This window comes from Rhineura floridana, chromosome 8 (genome assembly GCF_030035675.1).
Source record: "Rhineura floridana isolate rRhiFlo1 chromosome 8, rRhiFlo1.hap2, whole genome shotgun sequence".
NCBI lineage: Eukaryota > Metazoa > Chordata > Lepidosauria > Squamata > Rhineuridae > Rhineura > Rhineura floridana.
Genome location: NC_084487.1, coordinates 59,306,973 through 59,331,768, shown reverse-complemented (window position 1 = coordinate 59,331,768; position 24,796 = coordinate 59,306,973). Strand labels below are relative to the sequence as shown.

General features: G+C 40.4%; 1 protein-coding gene across 5 annotated transcripts in view; it reads right to left on the bottom strand.

Moving 5' to 3' along the window:
- The window catches only part of ATP2B1 (ATPase plasma membrane Ca2+ transporting 1), a 101,770-nt gene that overhangs the window by 62,750 nt on the left and 14,224 nt on the right, over nt 1–24,796 (bottom strand). For all 5 annotated transcript variants that reach the window (XM_061639591.1, XM_061639589.1, XM_061639586.1 and 2 more), the window contains exon 2: nt 2,793–3,217. In XM_061639591.1, the coding sequence (XP_061495575.1) occupies nt 2,793–2,997 (205 nt within the window). In that variant the 5' untranslated portion in view covers nt 2,998–3,217. The remainder of the gene's footprint in view (nt 1–2,792; nt 3,218–24,796) is intronic.

The following is a 24,796-nucleotide window of genomic DNA, read 5'->3' as shown; positions in this document are numbered from 1 at the left end:
GACAATCAATGAATACTATGCTTTCAAAAGACATGATTCACTAGAAAAGACAATAATGCTGGGAAAAACAGAAGGGAGTAGAAAAAGAGGAAGGCCAAACAAGAGATGGATTGATTCCATAAAGGAAACCACAGACATGAACTTACAAGATCTGAACAGGGTGGTTCATGAGAGATGCTCTTGGAGGTCACCGATTCATAGGGTCACCACAAGTCGCAATCGACTTGAAGGCACAAACAACAACAACAACGGTTTCAAAAACAATTATTCTGATTCTAAGCTGATGGTAATGGGTTTTTTCACCCATTTTGTGCAAAGTACTGACAGTCTTGTTTGAAAACTTGGTTAATGCCAAGTTCTCAACTGCCAGTTAGAAAGTAATCCCAAATCCTACCAATTGTGAAACTGCTGTGGTAAGCATTAGACAAATTAATTATTTTACTACATATTAAGGAATTAGGTAACAGAGAGAGCCTACCTGTAGCAAACAAATGTTTAGCAGAAAAGCACCTTTTCTCTGTCTTGGATGGTTTGTCTTTTTAAATCTTTATCTTATTTATTTTTTCCAAAAGAAAATGTTTAAGATAATACATTTAAAGAGAGCTTTTTGCCCTTTAGATGTTGCTGAACTACAACTCCTATTCCCAGTAAGCATGGCATCATGATGGGATTTGTAGTCCCAACCTGGTTGGGGAAGGCTGCTCTAACAGCTCATTTTACTTTGTTACCCTTAACCAACATATAGACACCACAAAACTGAAAGGATTAGATTTGAAGCTCCAACCAACCATCCCTAGGCATCAATATTATAACCAGTCTCTTAAATGTCAAAAGAACAGATAAAATAACACTTCTAAGTGGATTGTAAGTAAAGCTGCAAGATGTTTGTGTCAGGCTGCAACCTTGAATATTCAATGTAATTTGTTACAACAAACAAGTGTTTACAAACAAAAAAGGCAGCCTTTTGAAACAAGACCTTAAAATTGTACAACTGTTTCCAAAATAAATGTATTTTAATATATATACACACACACAAATATTAGGCAGCTTAAGATGTTGTACATAAAACTATATAAATATATACATTTCTACATAGCTTTTACGTACAATACCTTAAGGTGCCTAATATTTGTAACTTTACAAACTTCTTGTAAGTTAGTATACAAGAGAAAAGTAGTCTTTTTTTAAAACCTAATACTATTTTAAACACTTAAAACTAATAAAAAATGAAAATGCCAAATTTTATATTGAATGAACGTCTAATCTTGTCAAGGTTGACAATACAGAAATCCCAAACAAAATGCAGTAAAATTTCTTAAATTCATGGTTTTACCATTTATAGTTTATACTAGTGGGAAGTGCCTCGTATTGCTAAGGAATTCTAAGAGGCCAACAGCACTTGTCATTGACAATCGGTGCAGTTTTGAAAGGTTCAGCCAAAATCATGTCCAACGGTATCCAAACATATCCAAAACCTGCTCCTTGATGTCAAGAACCATTTGCCAAATATGGTTACAATCTCTGGTGTCTAATTCAGTGCATTTTTGAAATATCAGGTCTGCCATTTTGTTTCAAAATGGTCACCTGTGGTATCCAAACATAAACCAAAATCTGCTCCTCAACTTCAGGAACATTATGCCAAATTTGTTTACTATATTTTAAGTGGTGACTGCTGTTCCATACTTGTATATAAATGTTTGATATTATATTGTGATATTTATGGTAAGTGTGGTGTATCAGTGCAATTGAGGTAAGTGGTGAGTGTTGGGAGGGGGCAGTGAGTGGAATGTTGGTATGTGCTGGATGGTGCATGGCTGAGTGACTGAAGTTTGACTGTTTATATTGAGCAGATGGCAATTTTTGACAGTTGAAATAGGTTGCTTAGGTTGATTGGTTGTGAGCTTAGAGCGTATAGGTTTGCTTGGTTTATTATTTTGGATTTAGCTGACGTGAGGGTGGAGTTAGTGTGAATATCTAGGTGAGTTAGGTAGGGTTCTAACTGTATAAGGAACATTCAGTAACATAAAGGAGGAACAAAAGATCTGTATTGTAGCCGTAAGCTTGTGAATAAAGTAATCTTGCTCTTTGAAGTACATCTGTTATATAATAAATACTGTTTTGGTTTACACAAACATGCCTTATTATTTGGCTATTTGTTAGAGGTTCATTTAGATATGTTATATCTATGGTGACAGCATACATGAAGGAGAGTTTAATATCAGGTCACAGGGATTGAACTCATAGCTGTGAACTTTAACAGGATGAAGTGTCATAGGGGAGTTCAGGCTTGCCTAATACTTGAGCCATACAGCATCAGAGCTGAGGGAACAAAGGGGAATCCCTAAAAGCTTTGCTATATTGGGTATTGTGGAGAAGTAAAAATAAAGACACCGTGTTTCCCCCTCCACTAACAGAAGTGGATTGTGGTGGTAGTAGTGGTGGTGGTTACTACAATGACCAAATCAGTGCAGTTGTTTAAAAAGTAACATTCACATTTTGTTTCAAAATGGTATCCAAAAACTCTGCTCCTCCATGACCTCAGGAACCATCAGGTTAAATCTGGTTGATATCTTAAGCAGCGTCTGAATGTATAAGTGTACAGACATTTTTAAATATATATATAGCAGATTCAGGCCAAGAGCCATTGACCAGTAGATTATTGTTAACTGAAAGTCTTATATGATTAAAGCCATGCAAACAATACATGCTTCTGCATAGATCTGAATATCTTTCAATATCCATATAAATGAACATACATTTTGTAACTTGGAGCTTTGGACAGTTACCCTTACCTTCATTTGGAGAAGTTTTCAATCTTGTACAGATTCCGTGAGCATCTCCATAGCATTCTTGTATTTTATGCAAAGCATCTGCAGCACGCAATTCCATAAGGTCACGAAGCTCTTCAAGTGTGATGCCAAAGTCTCCATGACCAGAATCTTTTATAGTATATTTTACACCACTGTATGCTACCGAGTTATTAGCCATGTCTCCCATGACGTACAGTGTTCGGAGGAGGAAGTTATTTCCGAGGAACAATATTTTTCTTTGAAATATTTCCAAAAGAAAATCCTTCAGATATGAAAACCATCAAAAGAGTGGATATAAGCCACCAAAAAAGAAAAAAGCCATTAGACACCTTTTCCAGGAATGTTATTTTGAGTGCAATCCCATTGTTGGTTCCTTCATTCCAATCCAGATGACAAGGGAATATAATCTGCAAAAGAAACAAGTTCATAGCACCAAGATTCAACATTGCTCACAGAAGCACCACATCCTTTTCTCATCCGCCATGTATATGGCTAAGCAGTCCTATGACACCTTTGAGTCACAATTCCACTTCTTTCACTTTGACGTTCAGCCAAGGGCTGACCCAGTTTTTCATTGCCTTCCCACTCCTTGCTCTCTGTCCAAGACTAGGCCTCCTTCAGTATGAAAACATTCTAATCCATCTTCCTTCCCCCTACCAGTTGCCCCTCTTCCTACTCCTCCTTCTACCCTCACCTTCCTTATTGAATTATCTATCCTCACCCGACCAACCCTATGTCCTCCCATTTCCTGACTGCTAACTTCCTTACAATTATCCTTTCTTTTGCTCACATAATCAACCTCTTTGCCCTCTGGCTCCTTCACTATGCTGATTATAATCATCACTATTATTATTTATTGCACTTATATCCCATATTTTCTCCAGGAAGTTCAAGGTAGTGTACATGGTTCTCCTCCTCCTCCTTTAATCCCCACAACAACACTGTGAGGTAGGTTAGCTTGAGAGGCAGTGACTGCCCAAGGTCACCCAGTAAGCTTCATGGCTGAGTGGGAATTTGAACCCTGGCCTCCCAGGTCCTAGTCTAACACTCTAACCACTACAACACACTGCATTCAAACATTACACTGTCCCTCCTGTAAAACAAAACACTTCTTAATCTGTCTTCCCCTCTCTACCAACACCCCGCCTGTGCTTGATTGCTTACTCCCAGTGTCTTGACTCTCTTCCAACTCTACTCTTGACCCCCTCTGATCTGGTTTCCAGTCTCTGCACTCCACTGAAACTGCCCTCACAAGAATCACTGTAGGACTCTTTATAGCAAAATCTAAAGGCCTATGTTCAGTCTTCATTCTCCTTGATCTGATCTGTTGGTCACTCACTTTCTGCTCTGTCTCTGTAATGCTGCCCTTAGCTAGTTCTCCTTCTACATACTGCTTGCTTATTTACCCTGCCTCTACTTCTATTCTCTTCCTGTTTCCCCATGCCATGTTTTAAATTGTAAGTGCTTCAGAGCAGGGGATCTGTCTTGACCTTGGGAAAGTACGACACATATCAACGATGCTATATAAAATATAATTCTATAATAATTCAGATGCAGTACTAAGTGGTGAAGTGAAATTCTCATGTTTCTAAATATTGAAGTAACTGAAGAAATGATGCTTTAGGACTCTAATGAATAGTTCTTTTAAAATCTTTTGGTATCACCACTCACTTGCATGCAATTTAATTCACATGGTACCAATGTATTTACACAGATGTTGCACTAGAATAACTTTACATTAAATTGAGAGCACTTACTGAAAGTCATCAATAGGGACAACTAGATTTTGTAGATCCAGGACATGCTTACTCAGGATACCCAGTTCCTGAGTTTCTGGCTATGAGCCGAAGTTTAAATCAGGACTGAACTTCCTTTATGGATGTGTTCTTGCTAGCATACGCCAAAGCCATGCAAATAACTAACTTATAGGGATAGTTAACCAAAACAAGGTAGCCTTCAAGTCACTTTATCAGTTGACAACAGATCAGATATAACCAGCCTTAACATTAACTCCAGAAACATTCCTTCAACAGAAGTAATGCAATATGGGAAAGGATATGAATGTTAAGCGTTTTCAGCTTGTCATATACTAATAAGACAACACACTACCCAAACAGCAATCCTTCTAAGCAATTATCATTAGGTCCATTCCAGAGAGTGTGGAATTGGGTCCTTAGTGTGTCCATCTATCCTGTGGAACGCCCATGTATCAGACAAGTGCCATCTCTGCTGTCTTTTTGGCACTTGCTGAAACTTTTCTCTTTCAAGTGGAGATTGTTATCCCAGTTGGTATCTGCACTGGATCTGAAAATGGATTTTATATATGTAATTTTTGTTTTTAAATTCTTTTACATGAAATATGAAATGGTTTTAATATATGTAATTGTGGACCAGGTGGGAAGACAGTGGCTCCTTTGTTAGGGCTTGTTAAGCGTAAACTACTTGCCCAGATGCTCTATGGAGGTCCTACGTGAGGCCACTTGGACATTTCAGTATTGGAATTGGCACAGCATAAGTTCTTATCCTGAGCATTAGGGGTACCTAGATCTACCTCTAAGGAAATTGTCCAATTAGAGACAGCTTGTCATTCAATGGGAACACTCACCAAGAAAGCAGCTATCACCTTTTGGGTTTAAGATAGTCATTCAACTGGCTTCATCTCTGGTTTATTGGCGTATAAGAACATGGGGAGGAATTCTTGGGCAGCTATGTACACTTTTTTCTTCGTTGGGCTTTTCATTAGCCCACTTGATTATAAGGGCTACAACACTGCTCAAGAGATGGTTGCCAGACAACTGATTGATGTTGATTTTCAGACCACTATGGCACTCATGGCTGGGTGTTATTCCAATACAATAGATAAAAGTTGCTGCCCTTCCTAGGAAGGTGCCTCCATATTTGCTCTTATTTGTTCACATGAGTTGAGATGGCTCCTGACTAAATGTATATTGAATTACTTGCCATTTGTGGAGATGAAGGGATGTTATGGTCTTAGTATGGTATGGTTGAAATTGTCCAGACAGTTACCCAGAAGTGGAGGACTTTGTACACTTTTTAATGGAATGTACTTTGCATTCAGATATGAGGATTCAATATTTTGAGCTCTTAACTGTAGGGATCAGTAACAATTCCCCTCTAACTCTATTCCTACTGGATAGTAGAGATTAATACAAATCATACAGGACAGCCAAATTTGTCAGACTGGCTCTAGGGAAGCAGAAGATGCTTATTGTTTTAAATGATAACGTGTGTTAATACATGACACTGAGTCTTTGTAATGGATTACTTTACAATTAGATCTTATTATGGTAATGTATTCTGTATTTATTTTGGTTTTGTTTTACCATGTGTATGAAGGTATGGCCTGACTGGTCAATGAGCAATAAATTTGGATTTTTATTGTAAATCACTTCAAGGTGCCTCACAGTAAGCAACTCGTAAGTGAAATATATCAGCATAATCAGCGCATAGGACGAGAAAGCAACTTTGATCATCCAACAATGATCCATTAAGTTGAAACCAGTCACCAACACCCCTTTCTGGGCAAAGGTGAGGGAGAGAATGGAGAATAGAGCAACTGCAGGTATTCCTGAACGAGACAGATCTACTACAATATATGTCTCTTACTGAGAGACAGAGAGAGTAACTGAGAGTGTGACCCTGTTAATTTTGCTCAGTCTCTCAGGGCTTTTAATACTATCCACCATACTATCTTCCCAAACTGGTTCAGTGGAGTGAGTACTGGAAGCATTTAATTATGAAGGTAAAATTCCTACCTTCAGACATCAGAGTTGAGTCCTGAGAATGGCACCAGGAGAGTGTTCCTCAGCTCTCTCTGGCACTTGTGCTATGTTAGGGATTTTGGCATGGTACTATCTCCAGTGCTATTTAACATGTTCATTGGTAGTGGGCATTAGAAGATTTGGAGCAGTCTAATCAGTATGTTGATAGGGGGAGGAGCCATAGAGAGAACTAAAGTTGTCTTATTCATTCACCTATACACACAACTGTACATCTGTACTCCTCTTCCCATTACTAGAATGAGTACCTGGACAGGAACTGCAAGATGTCTTCACTGGGTTTTTCACTACTGTGGACAGACAGACTACCAAGTGCACTTTGTGGCTCTGCCACCTCCTTTGCTATGCCACTGTTGGCCCAGCTTCATTCTCTCCTACATGACCAGCTAGAAGGGGAGAGGGAAGGCAGAGCAGCTTCAAGAAGCAAATTGGGTGGGCAGAGAGAAGAGGAAGATTCTGAGCTTCTGCCATCCTTCTGGGCCTCGCAATGCACAGGAAACCAGGCAAACAACAGAACTCAACAAGATGGTGACTGCTACTCCACTCAAGCAGCTCTCTTTTCGGCAAGCAGCTGATGCCCAGGGATGTTCAGCTGGTAGGCCAAAGCAAGCACCATCTGGACCCAGCCTGGATACAGACCTGAGTGTATAGCACTTTTTCCTGCCCATATGCAGAAAGATCTTTTCATGTTTTATCAAGTAACATAAAGCAAGAAAGTCTTTACACATAATGTCAAACAACTTTTTAAAAGAATCTGAATATAATTCCCTCCTACTGTTTTTGGCCTCCCACTAGGATGCACACCTTAACGTGGTGAGGGGTTTGAGAGTGGCGAAGAAGCTGACAGCAATGTCATCAGGAGTCTAGACAAAGAGACTAGACTCCTAGCAGTGGCACCCAAGGCGGAATGGTGAAAGCTGAGACACCAGACTCAGATGCATCCAGACTCAGAGGAAGGCAATGGTAACCATCTCTGAATACCTCTTACCATGAAACTCTATGAATAGACTATCCAAAATGCAACATGAGATATTGCTAGAAGATGAGACCAGATGGTACTCAGCGACCTACTGGGGAAGAACAACAGACAAGTACGAGTAGCACTGTGACTAATGACATAACTGGTTCAAGCCGAATGGAAGCCTGGAAGTTGATGCGCACGGATGCGAAAAGATAGTCCGGAGTTGTACAACATACACAACAGGAACATGGAATGTGAGAAGCATTGAACCAGGGAAAGTTAGAAATTGTCAAGCAAGAAATGGAACGTATCAACATTACAGTACTTGGTGTGAGCGAATTGGAATGGACGGGAATGAGACATTTTCAATCAGGCTACAAAATATTTTATGCAGGAAATCAGAAGTTAAGAAGAAATGGGGTTGTTTTAACAGTGAGAAGTGATGTAGCAAAAGCAATTAGGAGCTGTAACGCAAGGTCTGAGTGAGTGATATCAATGAGATTTAACAGGAAACCTATTAACATAACCATCATCCAAGTCTATGCTCCAACAGCAAACACAGAAGAAAAGTTGGAGAGATTTTACGCAGAAGTACAAGAAGAAATTGATCACACACCAAAACAAGATGTGCTGATAATCATGGGAGACTGGAATGCAAAAGTAGGGAGTAGAGAAGAACTAGAAATTGTGGGGAAATGGGGCTTATGTTCAATCTATACACAGAACATATCATACGGAAAGCAGGATTGGACCAAGATGAAAGAGGTGTGAAAATTGGAGGGAGAAATATCAATAATTTGAGATATGCAGATGATACCATACTACTAGCAGAAACCAGTAATGATTTGAACAGGGCTGTGGAGTCGGAGTCGGAAGCAACTTTGGGTGGAGTCAGTAGAAATGTACTGACTCAGACTTCAAAATAAAATCAATATTTTAATATTAATATTAATTTATTAATATTAATACATTAATATACATTTGTCATTTATGGAGTCAGAATCGGAGGCAGACAGTAGAAAAATTAATTTACATTTGCCATTTATGGAGGAGTTGGAATCGGGAGTCAGACAGTAGAAAAATAGAGGAGTCGGAGTCGGACAGTAGAAAAATAGAGGAGTCTGAATCGAAGGTTTGACATACCGACTCCACAGCCCTGGATTTGAAACAGATGCTAATACAAGTTAAAGAGGAAAGCACAAAAGCAGGACTATGGCTGAACGTCAAAAAGACTAAAGTAATGACAACAGAAGATTTATGTAACTTTATAGTCGACAATGAGGATATTGAACTTGTCAAGGATTATCAATACCTTGGCACAGTCATCAACCAAAAGACAGGCAATAATCAAGAGATCAGAAGAAGGCTAGGACTGGGGAGGATAGCTATGAGGGAACTAGAAAAGGTCCTCAAATGCAAAGATGTGTCACTGAACACCAAAGTCAGGATCATACAGACCATGGTATTTTCGATCTCTATATATGAATGTGAACGTTGGACAGTGAAAAAAGCAGGTAAGAGAAAAATCAACTCATCTGAAATGTGGTATTGGAGGAGAGCTTTGTGCATACCATGGAATGCAAAAAAGACAAACAATTGGATGTTCGAGCAAATTAAACCAGAACTATCACTACAAGCTAAAATGATAAAACTGAGGTTATCATACTTTGGACACATCATGAGAAGACATGATTGACTAGAAAAGACAATAATGCTGGGAAAAACAGAAGGGAGTAGAAAAAGAGGAAGACCAAACAAGAGATGGATTGATTCCATAAAGGAAGCCACAGACCTGAATTTACAAGATCTGAATAGGGTTGTTTATAACAAATGCTATTGGAGGTCACCGATTCATGGAGTTGCCATAAGTCACAATTGACTTGAAGGCACATAACACACACACACTGTTCTTGGCAGTAAATTTCAGATATGACATTATCAAAAGACATCTCTTGCAGAAGGTACCATTCTACAGAGCAGGAGTGGTGACTATTAGCTACATCAGCTAGAAATATAACCTCCATGTTCTGAGGCAGTGCAGACAGAAGTCCAGATAACACTACTATGAAAGATAGCTCTCCTCCCAGTACTGCCTGCTTGAGTGCAAGCTGAAAAGTCACATTTAGGTCTTTATGCTCCATTGTCATAATAATAATAATAATAATAATAATAATAATAATAATAATAATAATAATAACTTTAATTTACAGGCCGCCTATCTGGCCGATGGCCACTCTAGGCGGCATACAATAAAACATGATAAAATACAATAAATAAGATATACATATGCTTTGATATGTTGTAGTTAGGTTACTATTCCTTTTATCAGGATTAAGCATTAAAGCAGTGTATTATTAGCTTGTATTTGGAAGGATCTGGGACACAAAAGAGATGGCACAGAACTTCACTCCTAACTAGTTAGCTGTACCCACACCATGTCACTTAAGCTGCCTTACATAGATGGTCCCCAACTGTGAGTAATCCATTTCTTGGAAAGTATCCCACACTGCATTAACCACAATAATAATTTATTCCATTTTAGACAGTAGAATAATATAGGTAAGACAAAAAAAGTTTGCTTTAGTGATGTACATGCCCTACTAATGCAGAACAAGTGGATATTTGCTTATCCAGTGTACAGGAATTTCTGTTCACCGAACATCACAGTGCTGACTTTTGTTGTGCAGCTGGTAATGGGGGAGAAAATTAGGAGGAACTGAAAAAATATACTTTTAAGATATTTTAGCTCCATTTCGATGTGTCTTGTTTTCTAAAGATTAATGGTCCTTGGCGGAACAAGGATGTGGGATGAAATATTTTCAGCAATGAAACATTTTCTGGAAGTTCTCACTACTATGTTCTTCTGCAAAAAAAAAAAAAGAAGTCCCATTTCTAATTATATATTTCTTCAAAGGGATAGAAAAGTACTGGGAAGAGGGTGGACTATTTTAACTAACATCAGGAAATCCTAGTACTGGAGAGGAAGAGCGGGGAGGGAGAAAGGATGAAATAAACTGACCACTCCATTTCAAGAGTGGGTATCTCTGTGCTCTGCCAACAGGATACTATGATCATCAGGAAACAATTTACTTTAGCTGCAAAATGAATGGGTCATCTCTTGAAGTGTGTGTGAAAAGAGTCTGAGGAATCCATATGAATTCAAGTCACTGCTTTCCCTTACTCCAAGTGATGACAGGAAAGTTTGAATGGGGGAAGATACAGAATGCTCAAGTCTTTCTTTCTGACCTATATTTAGTGACATGGCAGCTTGGAACCCCAAAAATCTGGGAAAGGAAACGTGTGAAGAATGTTGGGCTACTCAGATTTTCTCTATGCCTTATCAGTGTCCAGTTCAGAGCGGGAATCACAAGTCGGAGACGAGGGTGCAAGGAACTCTTGCTTTATTAACGTAATGGATACATTGAAGGCTGAGCACCTCATAGAAAAGACCCTATGCTAACTCACTACAAGTCCCTAACTGCCCTCTAGACATGCTCTGCAACATGTGATGAAAGTTGACTCAGCGCCCCATGCACAGCGCGGCAGTCTTAAATAGGAGAGGTCTTGGAGAGTAACCTCTCACTCCTTCGCACGCACACCCTCTGCCCTGTCCACTTCTCCCTACGTCGTGAGCGTGGTGAAGGGGGGCGAGTCTCCACAGGCTCATCTGACAGAACAGGGTCCTCATCTGCAGGCGGGGAAGCAGAGGGCTGGGAAGCGTTGGGCGTCTCTAGGATACTGCTTGGCACAGGAGGAGTTACCGCTCTTTCGGAATCCTCCCCTAACGGCTCCGTGGGGGTGCTTGATGGCTGAGCGCTGTCCCATTGAGGGGCAGGGCCATCCATGGAAACTGGCGGGGTGGCTAGCTTGCTCTCTTCCTCAAGGTCTGGGCTAGACTCAACAACAGCTGGATCGTCCATGCCCGCTGACGGCTGAGGCGCCTGCAACTCATGCCTTCCCCCTCCTTGATCCTTAGGAGAAAGGCTGGGCTCAACACCCCTGGGCTCAACAACCAGCTAATGCATTCTATGTTTTAACAATATTATATTTAAAGTTTACTGTTATACTTCTAAAATCATGCTTCTTTTCCATAACAGGGCTAGCAAGCTTTGTATGTCCAATATGACGTTTATCATTCCAACACACTGCTGTTCTGTTGACCTTATAATTTGCCATCATAAGTAAGTGAGAAGCTACAAGATTTTAACACCCTTCCCTGTATCTGAGCTAAAAACCTGTAAAACATTTTTGAAACTTTCAGTAGCTGAACTATTGCAATAGTTCATTTCATAACTCACAGTTTAAGCTTTGGACAATACTGTGCGGAAGGTTTGACCTTCAGCTACACATTATCAGCAGCCCAGTTTCAGAGAAGGCTTCCAAAGTGATTATCTTAGGAAAGCCTTTGCCTACATCTAATTAGCTCAAAGGTCCTCATAAATCTGTGAAGCACCACATTATGGCCATCTCATTATAGTTTTGTTTTCTAGCATAAAGTGTGTGACTGGGCAAGTCTTTAAACAATGCTTTAGTAACATTTAAGACCGTTTTAGCGTTTTTAGCCAAGTTCAATACCAAAAAGCAAAAGGAGGAAGTATTCATTACTATCAAGTATGGCTCAATTTCTATTGAGAACTCCAGTATTCTGTACCACTATTGAGCAGTACAGAAATTTAATAACAAATCTGCTACACACAACTGCTAAAGCAGCAAGGTTCAGAAAACAAGTGAATGTTGGCAAAATAAGCCATCATCTTCTCTCACTAGTCACAATGCTCAAAGCTGAACTTAGTGGTAGCCATGTTATTAGTACTCCCTGAAAAACACTCAAATATTAGGTCATTAAGCTACAAAAGTATTTCCATTTCTGTATCTAACAAGATGGAAGAGGCAAGGTAATATGCAATTAAGTATATATAGGCCAATAAGCTCTCTCAGCACTTGAGAGTTCCAGCACTACTTTAGTCGTTGCCTCTCATAACCTCTGCAAATCGAACCATAAGGAATGCAAGAGGATTCCTGTCCTGGAACAATGCAACTGAACCACTAGACTTTCAAATCCAAGAATACAATGATGGGGGTTTTCAACCTCTCAAAATTGACGCAGATATGATTTAGCATGTTTATTTGAAATACTGAGTATAAGTCAAAGAGTTATGTTACTTTTGCATGCATTAAATGTTTGAAAAGGTTTTCTAATAGTCAAGTAATAGACAAATACGATTGGGGAATCAAAGTGTTCTTAGTGTGGTTTAAATGCTTTTTATTAAAATAAATTCAAAGCTTTACTTGGAAATGTGTATTAGGATACTTGTACATATTTTAGATACAATTCAATGGCACACCCTTGCATGCCTGAAGCACTATGTGATTAAATGTGGGCTTCCTAGGAATAGTCACTTCAAAAAGTTAATTACAATTTTGATTTTGTATGTGACTGGTATTGTATCTATTCTAGTTGCGTTATTTGGCTTGTGTTCAATATAGTCTATTAAATTAGTAACAATGCATTTTTTTCTGCAGAAATAGATTATAGTAGGCAGTTTTCCACAGAACTGAAAAAAAGCCATTTCAAATGTATGTATTTCTTGTTCCCCTGGCCCCATGTCATACGTGTTAAAGAGTTACTTTGACAAAAGCTCCATGGATGAGTTATGTTATCCTGGTGCCTATGTGAACTATCCTAGAATATTTGGCAAGTCTCCCATAAGTAGACTGGAAAGGTTTACTAGAAGGTTGTTCTCAGGGTACTGACGTATTACAAATTAGAATCAATGAGTGTACATAGCCACGCAGGTTTGCAACTTTTGTGAACTTTTTCCCCCATACAGAAATAAATATTAGAGTTTGTCCTAGAAGGAACGACTAGTTTCTGAATTTGAATGTTTTGACCCTTAGAAGGAAAAGAGGTCCCTCTGGGAGCACAATTTAACTGTTATAAAGGCCTGCACGGTGAGCCCACAGTCAGGTTTGGAGGATTAGATTTTTATTGGTAAGTAGATATAAATTTTAAAGTACATAGCTTTCTAAAGAATGTTCATCCTTTAAAATGTGGAAGTGAACAAGTGCTGGCACACAGCTTTAGCTTCCCCAGCTCCACTGAAAGCTAATATTATAGTTGGCAAAACTGAAAAACCTGACACCTTATTACCAACACAACTTCTCTATTATGCTTTTGTTGGTGTATATTCTTAGCTATCTTTAGGCATATTCTCTCCCAACTTCCAAAACATAATCAAAATTGAAGCTCACTGATGTTACATATTGTGTATCTTCGTGAATATATGCACAGCATAAACTGAACATTTAGTTACCAGCTTTAGAAAAGCCAGTAAGAGGAAGCACAGATAATTTTTCCTAAGGTATTTTTGCACCAGTAAGAGGTTCTCTTGTTTGAGGAGGGTTGATTTTACCAAGTGAATACAGGAGACATGCATATTAAAGACATCATCTAAACTTGGTAAGAGTGAAATGTTGAAATAAATAGTGTTTCTGTGATCTGGTCAACAACAGAAAATAAAAATGAGCACCTTCATAACATATTATCTCCTAATAGTTTAGTTAATAGCTTTATTAATAGCCCATCCAGCTGTAAGTTTCCCTTTGAATAAGTTAGACTTAGAACAAATGCAGAAGCCATTTGGCCTCTCTACAGCTACTGTCATGCTTAAACTCAGCCACTTTACGTAACTTGAAATTCATATTCTTAAACTAAATTGGCAAGTTTTGTTTTAATCAGAAGACCCTGCTGGTCATTCCATGATCAGTGGATTACCACATGATGAAAAGTCAGAAATGGGCCTTCTCTAAGATAGCATCCACCCTTTGGAATGCCCTCCCTTGGGTGAATCAAGTGGGAGAGGCAGTAATGATATTTAAATACCACTTAAAATCTTATGTTTACCCAAGCTTTTCTGTACTGTTGATTCTTACATTTTAATTCAGTTCTCTACACTACTCTGTTTTGACAAATTTTTGTTGAATGTTATAGATGCATTTTATTGATTTTTTTCACTAATAGGCAAAAACATTGCAGTTTAAGAATGTACCTATAGCCCATAGATATTTCTATCAAACTTTAAAAAGCAGGGAAATTGGGCAGCTATAGTGAATGCACCAGGGGAGCAGGAGACCTGAACTCCTCTCTGAGATATTGTACTGCCCTACAAAGTTGTCAAAATGCAAACACAATTTGGGTTGGTCTTTCACAGTCCAATCCACTTGCTGTGTAGCTTGGAAGAACCGAGGTTGGCTGTAGAAACCCCTGTCCAAGTGCCTGGAGTTGGTGAGTGGCTGGATGGGAAGGAATAAGCTGAAGCTGAATCCTGACAAAACCGAGGTAATGTTCGTGGGAGACAGGGGAAGGCTGGGGGATGTTTACCTGGTGCTCAATGGGGTACAACTGCCCCTGAAAGACCAGGTCCGCAGCCTGGGGGTCATTCTTGACTCCCAGCTGTCCATGGAGGCTCAGGTCTCGGCTGTGAGCCGGGCAGCGCTGTATCAACTCCATCTGATATGAAGGCTGTGCCCCTACCTTCCCAACCATCTGCTCCCATTGGTGATACATGCCCTGGTCTCCTCTTGCCTAGACTACTGTAATGCACTCTACGTGGGGTTACCCCTGAAAACGTTCCGGAAGCTGCAACTGGTACAGAATGAGAGATAGAGCTGTGTGTCATCCGCATACTGGTGACATTGCAGCCCAAATCTCCTGATGATAGCCCCCAGCAGCTTTATATAGATGTTAAACAGCATCGGGAAAAGGATGGAACCCTGTGGCACCCCACAGATGAAAGGCCAAGGATCCGAAACCTCATCCCCCAATGCCACTCTCTGGTACCTACCAGAGAGGAAGGAATGGAACCACGGCAATACAGTGCTCCCTACACCCAACCTCTCCAGGCGGTCCAGAAGGATACCATGGTCAACGGTATCAAAAGCCACTGAGAGATCCAGGAGGACAAGGAAGGTACATTTGTCCCTATCCAGCGCCCTCCTCCTATCGTCCACCAAGGAGACCAAAGCCGTTTCAGTCCCGTGTCCAGGCCTGAAGCCTGATTGAAAGGGATCTAGATAATCCGCTTCCTCCAAATGCGCTTGTAACTGCTTCACCGCCACTCGCTCCACCACCTTGCCCAGAAATGGTAGATTCGAGACTGGGCGAAAGTTGTTCAAATCTTGTGGATCCAAGGAGGGCTTCTTTAGAATTGGTTTTATTATTGCCTCCTTGAGGGCTGATGGCATTACTCCCTCTTCCAGGGATGTATTTACCACCACCTTGATCCCCTCGCTTAGTCTATCCTTGCAGCTCATAATGAGCCACGAAGGGCAAGGGTCAAGTAAGCAAGTGGTTGGCTTTAAGGTTGAAAGCACCTTGTCCACTTCATCAGATGGAAGAAGCTGGAACCGGTCCCAAACCACTAAGACACCACTGGCCGCCTCTGGCTCACTCACTGTGTCCACAGCACATGGAATAGCACTCTTTATACCATCGATTTTATCCGCAAAGTGATTTGCAAATTCATCACAGGAGATCTTAAAATGTTCCGTCAGTTCCAGGGCAACTGGACCGACCAGGCTCTGGACCACTTGGAACAACCTCCTGGGACAGCACTCTGCGGACGCAATAGAGGCAGCATAAAAATCCTTTTTTGCTGCCCTTATCGCCACATGGTAGGCTGCCGCAGCCACTCTAACCCATGTCCAATCGTCGTCAGAGTGAGATTTCTAGCCGTCGCACCTCCAGCCTCAGAGTTTGCAGGCGTGGAGTATACCACGGCGCCGTCTGAGCTCTATTCAGGGGGAGAGGGCATTTTGGAGCCACCCGGTCTAATGCCCCGGTGATTGCAGCATTCCACCCTCCACCATGGTCTCAACCGAGTGCTTGTGTGCATCAAAGAATCCCCAAGAGCATTCAGGAATCCATCTGGATCCATCAGACGCCTGGGGCGGACCATCCTAATGGGTCCTCCACCCCCAGGGAGGGTTTGCGGCACCAAGAAGTCCACCCTCACCAAGTAGTGATCTGACCATGACAAGGGGGTGATGGATGTACCCCCCATTTTCAGATCACTCCCCTCCTCTCCCGAGACAAACACAAGGTTGAGTGCATGACCAGCTACATGGGTGGGCCCCGTTGGAATAAGGTGCAGCTCCCAGGAAGCCATGGTTTCCATGAAGTCCCGAAGCGCCCCTGTGAGGGTGGCCTCCGAATGTACATTGAAGTCCCCCAACACCAACAAGTTTGGGGACTGCATACGTACATCCAAGACAACCTCCAGCACCTCGGCCAGGGAGTCCGTTGTGCAGCGGGGTGGATGAGCAGAATCCCCAGACTGCCCTTCGGGCCCAACCTCCAATACATGCAGTCGACAACCTTGGTCTCCCGGAGAGGGGGTCTGGTGAGAACCAGGGACCCTCGATAGATAACCGCCACTTCCCCTCCCCAACTACCGACCCTTGGCTGCTGTGCATACAGGAACCCAGCCGGACACATAGCTTCAAGAAGAGGAGCTGCGGCCTCATCCAGCCAGGTTTCCGTAATGCACGCCAGGTCTGCGCCCCCATCCAATATCATATCATGGATGAGAGATGATTTTGGGGCAACAGACCTGGGATTACACAGCAGCAATCGATGGAGCCACGCATCCCCCAGCTATCTTTCAGCTCTGGACACGCCCAGAGCAGGGGACAGATATTACGCATCTCTCCCTAGTTCCTCTTACCTGACATGGCCTGCCCCTAGCACTCCATCAGCATCTGCCTCCCAGTATCTTTATATATTGGCCTCCCTCCCTTCCCCCATCACTCCCCTCCGGTTGACACTGATGGCTTCAGTGTCTTATAGCACCTTCAATCAGCTTAGACTGGTGGCCGAACTGCGACCTGATCTGGACAGGGATAACCTGGCTACAGTAATCTATGATCTGGTAACCTTAAAGCTGGATTATTGCAATGCACTTTACATGGGGCTTCTCTTGAAAACAGTTCAGAAGCGTCAATTAGTGCAGAATGCAGCTGCCAGATTGCTAACGGGTTCAAGGTGAACAGATCATATAATTCCAATCCAGTTCCAATTACACTGGCTGCCTGTATGCTTCGGAGCCCAATTCAAAGTGCTGGTTTTGACCTATAAAGCTCTTCATGGCTCAGGGCCCCAATATCTTCTCAAACGCCTCTCCTGATATGACCCTTAGAACTTTTGAGGCCCTTCTCCAGGTCCCCCTCTAAGGGAAGCTTGGAGGGTGGTGACAAGGGACAGGACCTTTTCAGTTTTGGCTCCCCATCAGTGTAATAAGCTCCCCAGTGAGGTCTGCCTAGCTCCTTCATTGACATATTTTCAATGCCAGGTTAAGATGTACCTTTCCCCCTCAAGTGTTTGATAGACTGAGATGATGTCGTCTGTTATTAGTAAGCTGCCAAAGCTTCCTATGTTCTATGTTTCTATGTTCTATGGTTTTGTTTTTGTAGTATGATATATTTGTTTTAACACTGTTGTAAGTTGCTTGGGGATCTCCGGGTATCAAGTGACTAATAAATCTAAATAACAACAACAACAACACCTCTTTGCTAGAATTCCTGCATATAATTTACATTTAATAAAGAAGTATGTTCATAATAGTGCACCCATGCACAATGTTTCCCTTCCTTTAAAATTAGTGCTACTTTTGCTTGATTCCAACTTTCAGGTAGTGCTCCACAGTCCAAACAATTGTTATAAAAGTCTCTCAATACAGGTGCCTGTTCCTCCTTATACACCTAATGAATTCTGCCCCTAATCCATCTAATCCAGGTGCTCTATTCTTGTTAGCTTTTTTTGGATATAGTTTGTGATTTCTTCAATTGTTATAGGCCTATCTAATTCTTATTTATCCAAATACAAAAACACAGGTTAATGAAGTCCCACCCCCAAAATATAATCTTGGACATAAATAAAAAGTGTACCCTGGAGTATGAAATATGCCTTGCACAATAGGATATATAATCTCTCTCATTTGAGTGCAAATGTCTCCATACATCAATAAGACTTCATTGTATTATCCAGAACTGAAAAATTATTTGGAACTTGTTATATTTGTTGCTTCTGATGTAATCAGAACCCACCTAAGAAGATTTCAACAAATCTGTTTACCATGCTCACCAAGGTGTATGTGGCATTGCTGTCTGGTGAGCATGATGAGAGAAGCCAGCCTTACTTCCAATTCTGCGATTGCAGAGATGGATGGGAACTGACTGAAGAGTTGCCTGGCAACAACCGTCACCTCATCAACTATAAAAGATGAAAGGCTGGAGTTAGTTTTGACAGCTGTGCGGCTAAGGTGCTCAAACAGCCTTGACAAGCCAGGTCCAAACCATAAAGCTCCCTGGCCTTTCCTGCTCTGGAGCAGGAAGCTGAAGCACTGGATATCACTGCCTGAAGGCACTTGTGATCAGTGCCCAACAACACAAGCTCCCCACCCTTAGGAAAGCCAAGGGGAAACGGGAAACCTATTAACATAACCATCATCCAAGTCTATGCTCCAACGCCAAATGCAGAAGAGGAATGTGAGATTTTACACAGAAGTACAGGAGGAAATTGATCATACACCAAAACAAGATGCGCTGGTAATCATGGGGGACTGGAATGCAAAAGAAGGGAACAGAAGAACTAGGAATTATGGGGAAATGGGGCTTAGGAGACAGAAATGAAGCAGGAAAAAGATTTATTGACTTCTGTGAAGTCAATAACTTGTTTCTTGCAAACACATTTTTTGAACAACCGAAAAGAAGACTGTACATGTGGACATCACCAAACGGTCATTATAGGAATCAAATTGATTATATAATTGGTAGCAGAAGATGGAAAAGTTCCACAGAATATGGAGAAACCGACTGGTTCCCCATTGGAAAGGGTGTGAGACGGGGTGTATTTTATCACCCTATTTGTTTAATCTATATGCAGAACTTATATGAAAACGGGATTGGACCAAGATGAAGGTGTGAAAATTGGAGGGAGAAATAGCTATGATTTAAGATATGCAGACAATACCATACTACTAGCAGAAACCAGTAATGATCGGAAACAAATGCTGATGAAAGTTAAAGAGGAAAGCACAAAAGCAGGACTACAGCTGAACGTCAAAAGACTAAAGTAATGACAACAGAAGATTTATGTAACTTTAAAAAGTTGACAATGAAGATATTGAACTTGTCAAGGATTATCAATACCTCGGCACAGACATTAACCAAAATGGAGACAATAGTCAAGAAATTAGAAGGTAGCTAGGACTTGGGAGGGCAGCTATGAAAGAACTAGAAAAGGTCCTCAAATGCAAAGATGTATCACTGAACACTAAAGTCAGGATCATACAGACCATGGTATTCCCGATCTCTATGTATGGATGTGAAAGTTGAACAATGAAAAAAGCAGATAAGAGAAAAATCAACTCATCTGAAATGTGGTGTTGGAGGAGAGCTTTGCACATACCATGGACTGCGAAAAAGACAAATAACTGGGTGTTAGAACACATTAAACCAGAACTGTCACTAGAAGCTAAAATGACGAAACTGAGGTTATCGTACTTTGGACACATCATGGGAAGACCTGATTCAGTAGAAAAGACAATAATGCTGGGAAAAACAGAAGGGAGTAGAAAAAGAGGAAGGCTAAAAAAGAGATGGATTGATTCCATAAAGGAAGCCACAGACCTGAACTTACAAGATCTGAAAAGGGTAGTCCATGACAGATGCTATTGGAGGTTGCTGATTCATTGGGTCACCATAAGTTGTAATCGACTTGAAGGCACATAACAACAACAACAACAACCCAAAAGTTTAAAAAAACATTTAAAATTTCAGTGGAGCTTATTTTCCAGTGCAGATAATTAGAAAGTGTGGCATTCGAAAGTTTAAATACTCTACTTCTTTACGTAGGGAGCCATGACCACCAGACAGTATTATTCCATTTCTCATTTCCTTGCTTATTTTCTGTCCCTGCATAGCACTTTGCATTTGCTGAAACTTCAATATTCTTCAAACACCATAGTTTTCATTTTTTCACTAACTTTTAAGCAAAAAGTTACAGAATGGAATCCCCAAGTCCACACACAGTAGTTATATGCACGTCAGGATTTTTCTTCTGACAACCCCCTTATATCCCCTTTAAACACACACCCAAGGGCAGGAAAGTCTCCAGAGTATCATTCAAGGTGGTGTGAGTGACTGTAGTCAGAGTTACCCATTCCTGTGCAAACATTCTGAATTCGTTGAATCTTAACATTCAGAACAAGTAAAATAACATACACAGAACAAGTAAAAAACCCAAAATATTTCAACTTCTGACTGGAAAAAAGTTCAGAAGCTTCTAGAGTAAGATAGAACCCCTCTCTAAATCCTAGTCTAAATCAATTCCCCCAGCTACTTAGGTATCAGAAGGAAAGTAGGCTTCCTTTACTAGGGCTGAAATCCAATACACACTTACCAGGGAGTAAGTCCCATTGAACCCAATGGAGCTTACTTCTGAGTAGACATGTATTGGCCTGCAGTCTAACTCAGAAACATCATTGGTGTATGTACAAGAGTTTAAATAGGCTTCAGTATTTAATAATCTGAAGGTTACACTCCTTAAAAGTGCTTTTGCTCATTTCAGATGTCATACAAAAACACTAAATATTAAAGTTCCAAGAAGAAGCTTTAGAATGTCCTGCAACAAGATAGATATGAATGAATGCTGCTTCATATCAGATACCAATATTCACAGTTCAGTTACTGACTTCAGCTGAAAGCATGAGGTCTCACTAGATGGCATCATTTGTCTCCATTTCCTAAGACTGCAGTTATTATACTGATTTAAACACTATTTGTACTACTGAAGCAGGTTCTAAGACACAGTCATAACATATTAAAACCAGTTGTCCATTACTCCTTCCTGACGATTAAATTAGTACTATGATGTCATGGAATTTTTGCAAACATCTTTAAATGTAGGGGAAAACCGCCAAGAGAAAAACGTTCAGGAAGATATGATTATGTTGAGCTGAGAGAAAGATTTCACACAGGCCTACAGACCAGAGATTTGTATGCTGCCTGTTGGCAGTAGGGGCAGAGGCAGGTGTTAAAAGCATGTAGTTTGAAGGGTGGGAACTAGTTTAAGGAACTTTGCAAGTCAGGCAAAGATGTTCAGTGGGCACAGCTTCAAGAAAAGAGACCTGAAGTTCAGTAATTTGACTATTACATAACTATTTAATTTTTTATTGTTAAATAATGACCAAGAATTTAACACACTACTTTAGAACCATAGGACACATTACAAGCCCAGGTCAGCTAGTGATATTGTGAAATTAGCTATTTGTAGCCAACAGTGATACACAGATGAGTATGAGAGAATACTTAAGATGAATAATAGTTCATCTTGTGCTCTGAATACAAAATGTGTTTTTGTTTAAAATGATATTAAACACATTGCATTTCTTCCTCCAAGGCCTCAGAGCAGACATAACAACCATTAAAAAGGATGCAGTTTTTGATTCATGCTTATAGACATAATACAGGGCAGGGATTGCCTACACCTAAGTAATGCATGTAACACAAGACTCCTCCTGAACTGGGTACCAGGGAGATTTTACCCGTCTTTTCCAACACATGACACCATGATGCCATTATAAGCGATGAGTCTCCGCTTAGGCAAACACATTTTGCTATATGACACAACTGATTTGCAAACACTGTTAACATAATAGGCAGTATTATTTACCAGAATACTAATCTACTGCAGCATTGGAAATGTAGGAGTGAAAGGGACAGACAGAGCTAGTAATACAGTGAGCACAGCAATAAGAGGGGCTACGTGCTGTACAGAGGAAGTGGATTGTTTGATTTTAAAAAGACAAAGGCCTGTAATTAAAAACTCTTATATCCCATCCTTTCAAGAAGCTCAGAGCAGTATTTTGATTTTTAAACTCTCATGAGCAGAATAGACCAAGATGTAAGTGAGTTGTTCAAGGACACCAAGTAAGCTTTGTTGAGCAAAGATCTGAACCATAGTGTTCCACTAGCCACAATAGCACACCAGCATACTTTTGACACATGATTCACTAGAAAAGACAATAATGCTGGGGGGAAACACAGAAGGAAGTAGAACAAGAGGAAGGCCAAACAAGAGATGAATTGATTCCATAAAGGACGCTACAGACCTCATCTTACAAGATCTGAACAGGGTGGTTCATGACAGATGCTATTGGAGGTCACCGATTCATAGGGTCACCATAAGTCATAATCGACTTGAAGGCACACAACAACAAGAAATGGAGCTTGGGGACCTAAGCCAAGAGAAAAGCAACCTTAATGCAGGGGGAAAAAAAGGTTGCTGAATTTGAAGCAAATAATGCTTGAATACACTATTCGGCCTATCCGGTTTATGCAATCACTATCCATTTTTAAGGAAGCTTCCCACACATTATAGAACCATCACGGGCAAAATGTAAGCAAGTGCATGGATCTTTCCTCAATTTTCAGAACCTGTGTTACTGATCCATTTTATTTCCATATAATTGGGTTTCAGAAACTGCCAACAATAGTATTAGAAAGGGACACTGTTATACTATTAAATGGGACCTGTGATGCAATGGAATGCTTTACAACCCAAACTACACAATAACCAGTGTCCATTATAATCTGCCTCCCAAGCATACAGCTTTTCCATATCCAGAAGTTCATTTAATTTACCCAATGGATAGGAAATGTAGTGTTCCTTTCCCCAAACCAGTTCTAAATTACAACTTTAAGAGCCAAAAAGATCCCAAATTAAAAATTTTGTATTGCCAAGAGGAAAATTTCCACCCCTAGGTATATATCAGTCATTGTAAGTATGTCCATATAGTTTAAGCCAAAGATAAACTGCCATCATCAACCCATGCCTTTGTGTACTTAAGCTACTTCTCTTCGCAAAGTCAAATGAACCCTTTTCAAGTCCCTGCTACTAGTGATGACTTTTGCGCTATAAATGCATTTCTATAGCATATTCTGGATTTTGCATATTTTACAAACCATGTTTGGGATCTAAAGGTCTGCATACAGAATACCAAAAAAGTTGCTTTTCAACCAAGATTCAAACCAAAGGCAGAAGGATGCAGCTGGAAGTTATAAATCACTCAGTGCACTATGTTAACACACAGGAGCAGTGAGTTGTCAGCCCAGGTAGTCAATGGTCTTTCCTCAGCCTAAAGTAGTCCAATGTTAGAATAGCCATTTTAAAGCCTGTCAGAGATGAAGGGCAAATAGACATGTACATTACTATGACTGCAACATCAAGCAATGCATGTGCTAAAATGCTTCCTTATCACCTCAAATAATTGTGGTAGGCTATGGCTTTCAGCAATAAAGATTATCTCTCTCAACTCGAATAATATTTTTCAATGGAGGCAATTCACACGCTAAGCTGGAAGTCAATCGTCAAGTTAAATTTAAAAGGTGCCAGCAATTAATCAGATTTTTAAACTTTAATGCTAACGTTAAGCATTATTCTTGTACAAACAAAAATAAAAGTCAACAGCACCATCGTAAGAAGCAATCCTTCCTGTACAAGAGAAGATTGAGAATTCCTTAAAGTTGGTAATTGTGATACATGTATGTAGAAATTCTGAATATTAAGTGATATATAAATACCTGAAATAAAATAGACTATTTTCCCTCAAATGCAAATTTATGCATATTTAATTTATTGACAAATTCATGATCAACTAATATTTAATGAAGTGAATAGTCCTATATCCTACAACTGAGAAAGCCAATTCAAACATATGCATATTTATAAACCTCAAGTTTCCAAATGTTGGTTTAATACTACTACTCCAAGGTTAGAGGCAATATACCTCTGTATACCAGTTTCTTGGAAACATCAGTGGGGAGAGTGCTATTGCACTCAGAACCTGCTTGGGGGCTTTCCATAAATAACTGGTAGGCCACTACAGGATTCTGGACTAGATGTGCCTCTGGTTGATCTAGCAGGGCTCTTCCTATGTTCTTTAGTACATGTATTCACGTTGTAAATTCCAGGGCTGGGAGGTGGGGAAGAGAAGACAAGCAGGAGCTTGTTTCCTGGACTTCTTTCCACATCATAAAAACCTCATTAGTATTAGCTGCTATATATCCAACCACGCAGGAATGGGTAAATGCCAGTCAAGGAGACTCATTCAAATTCCAAAGCAATCCTGTGTGTTATCTACATTAACACAGAGTAGGCAGAAATA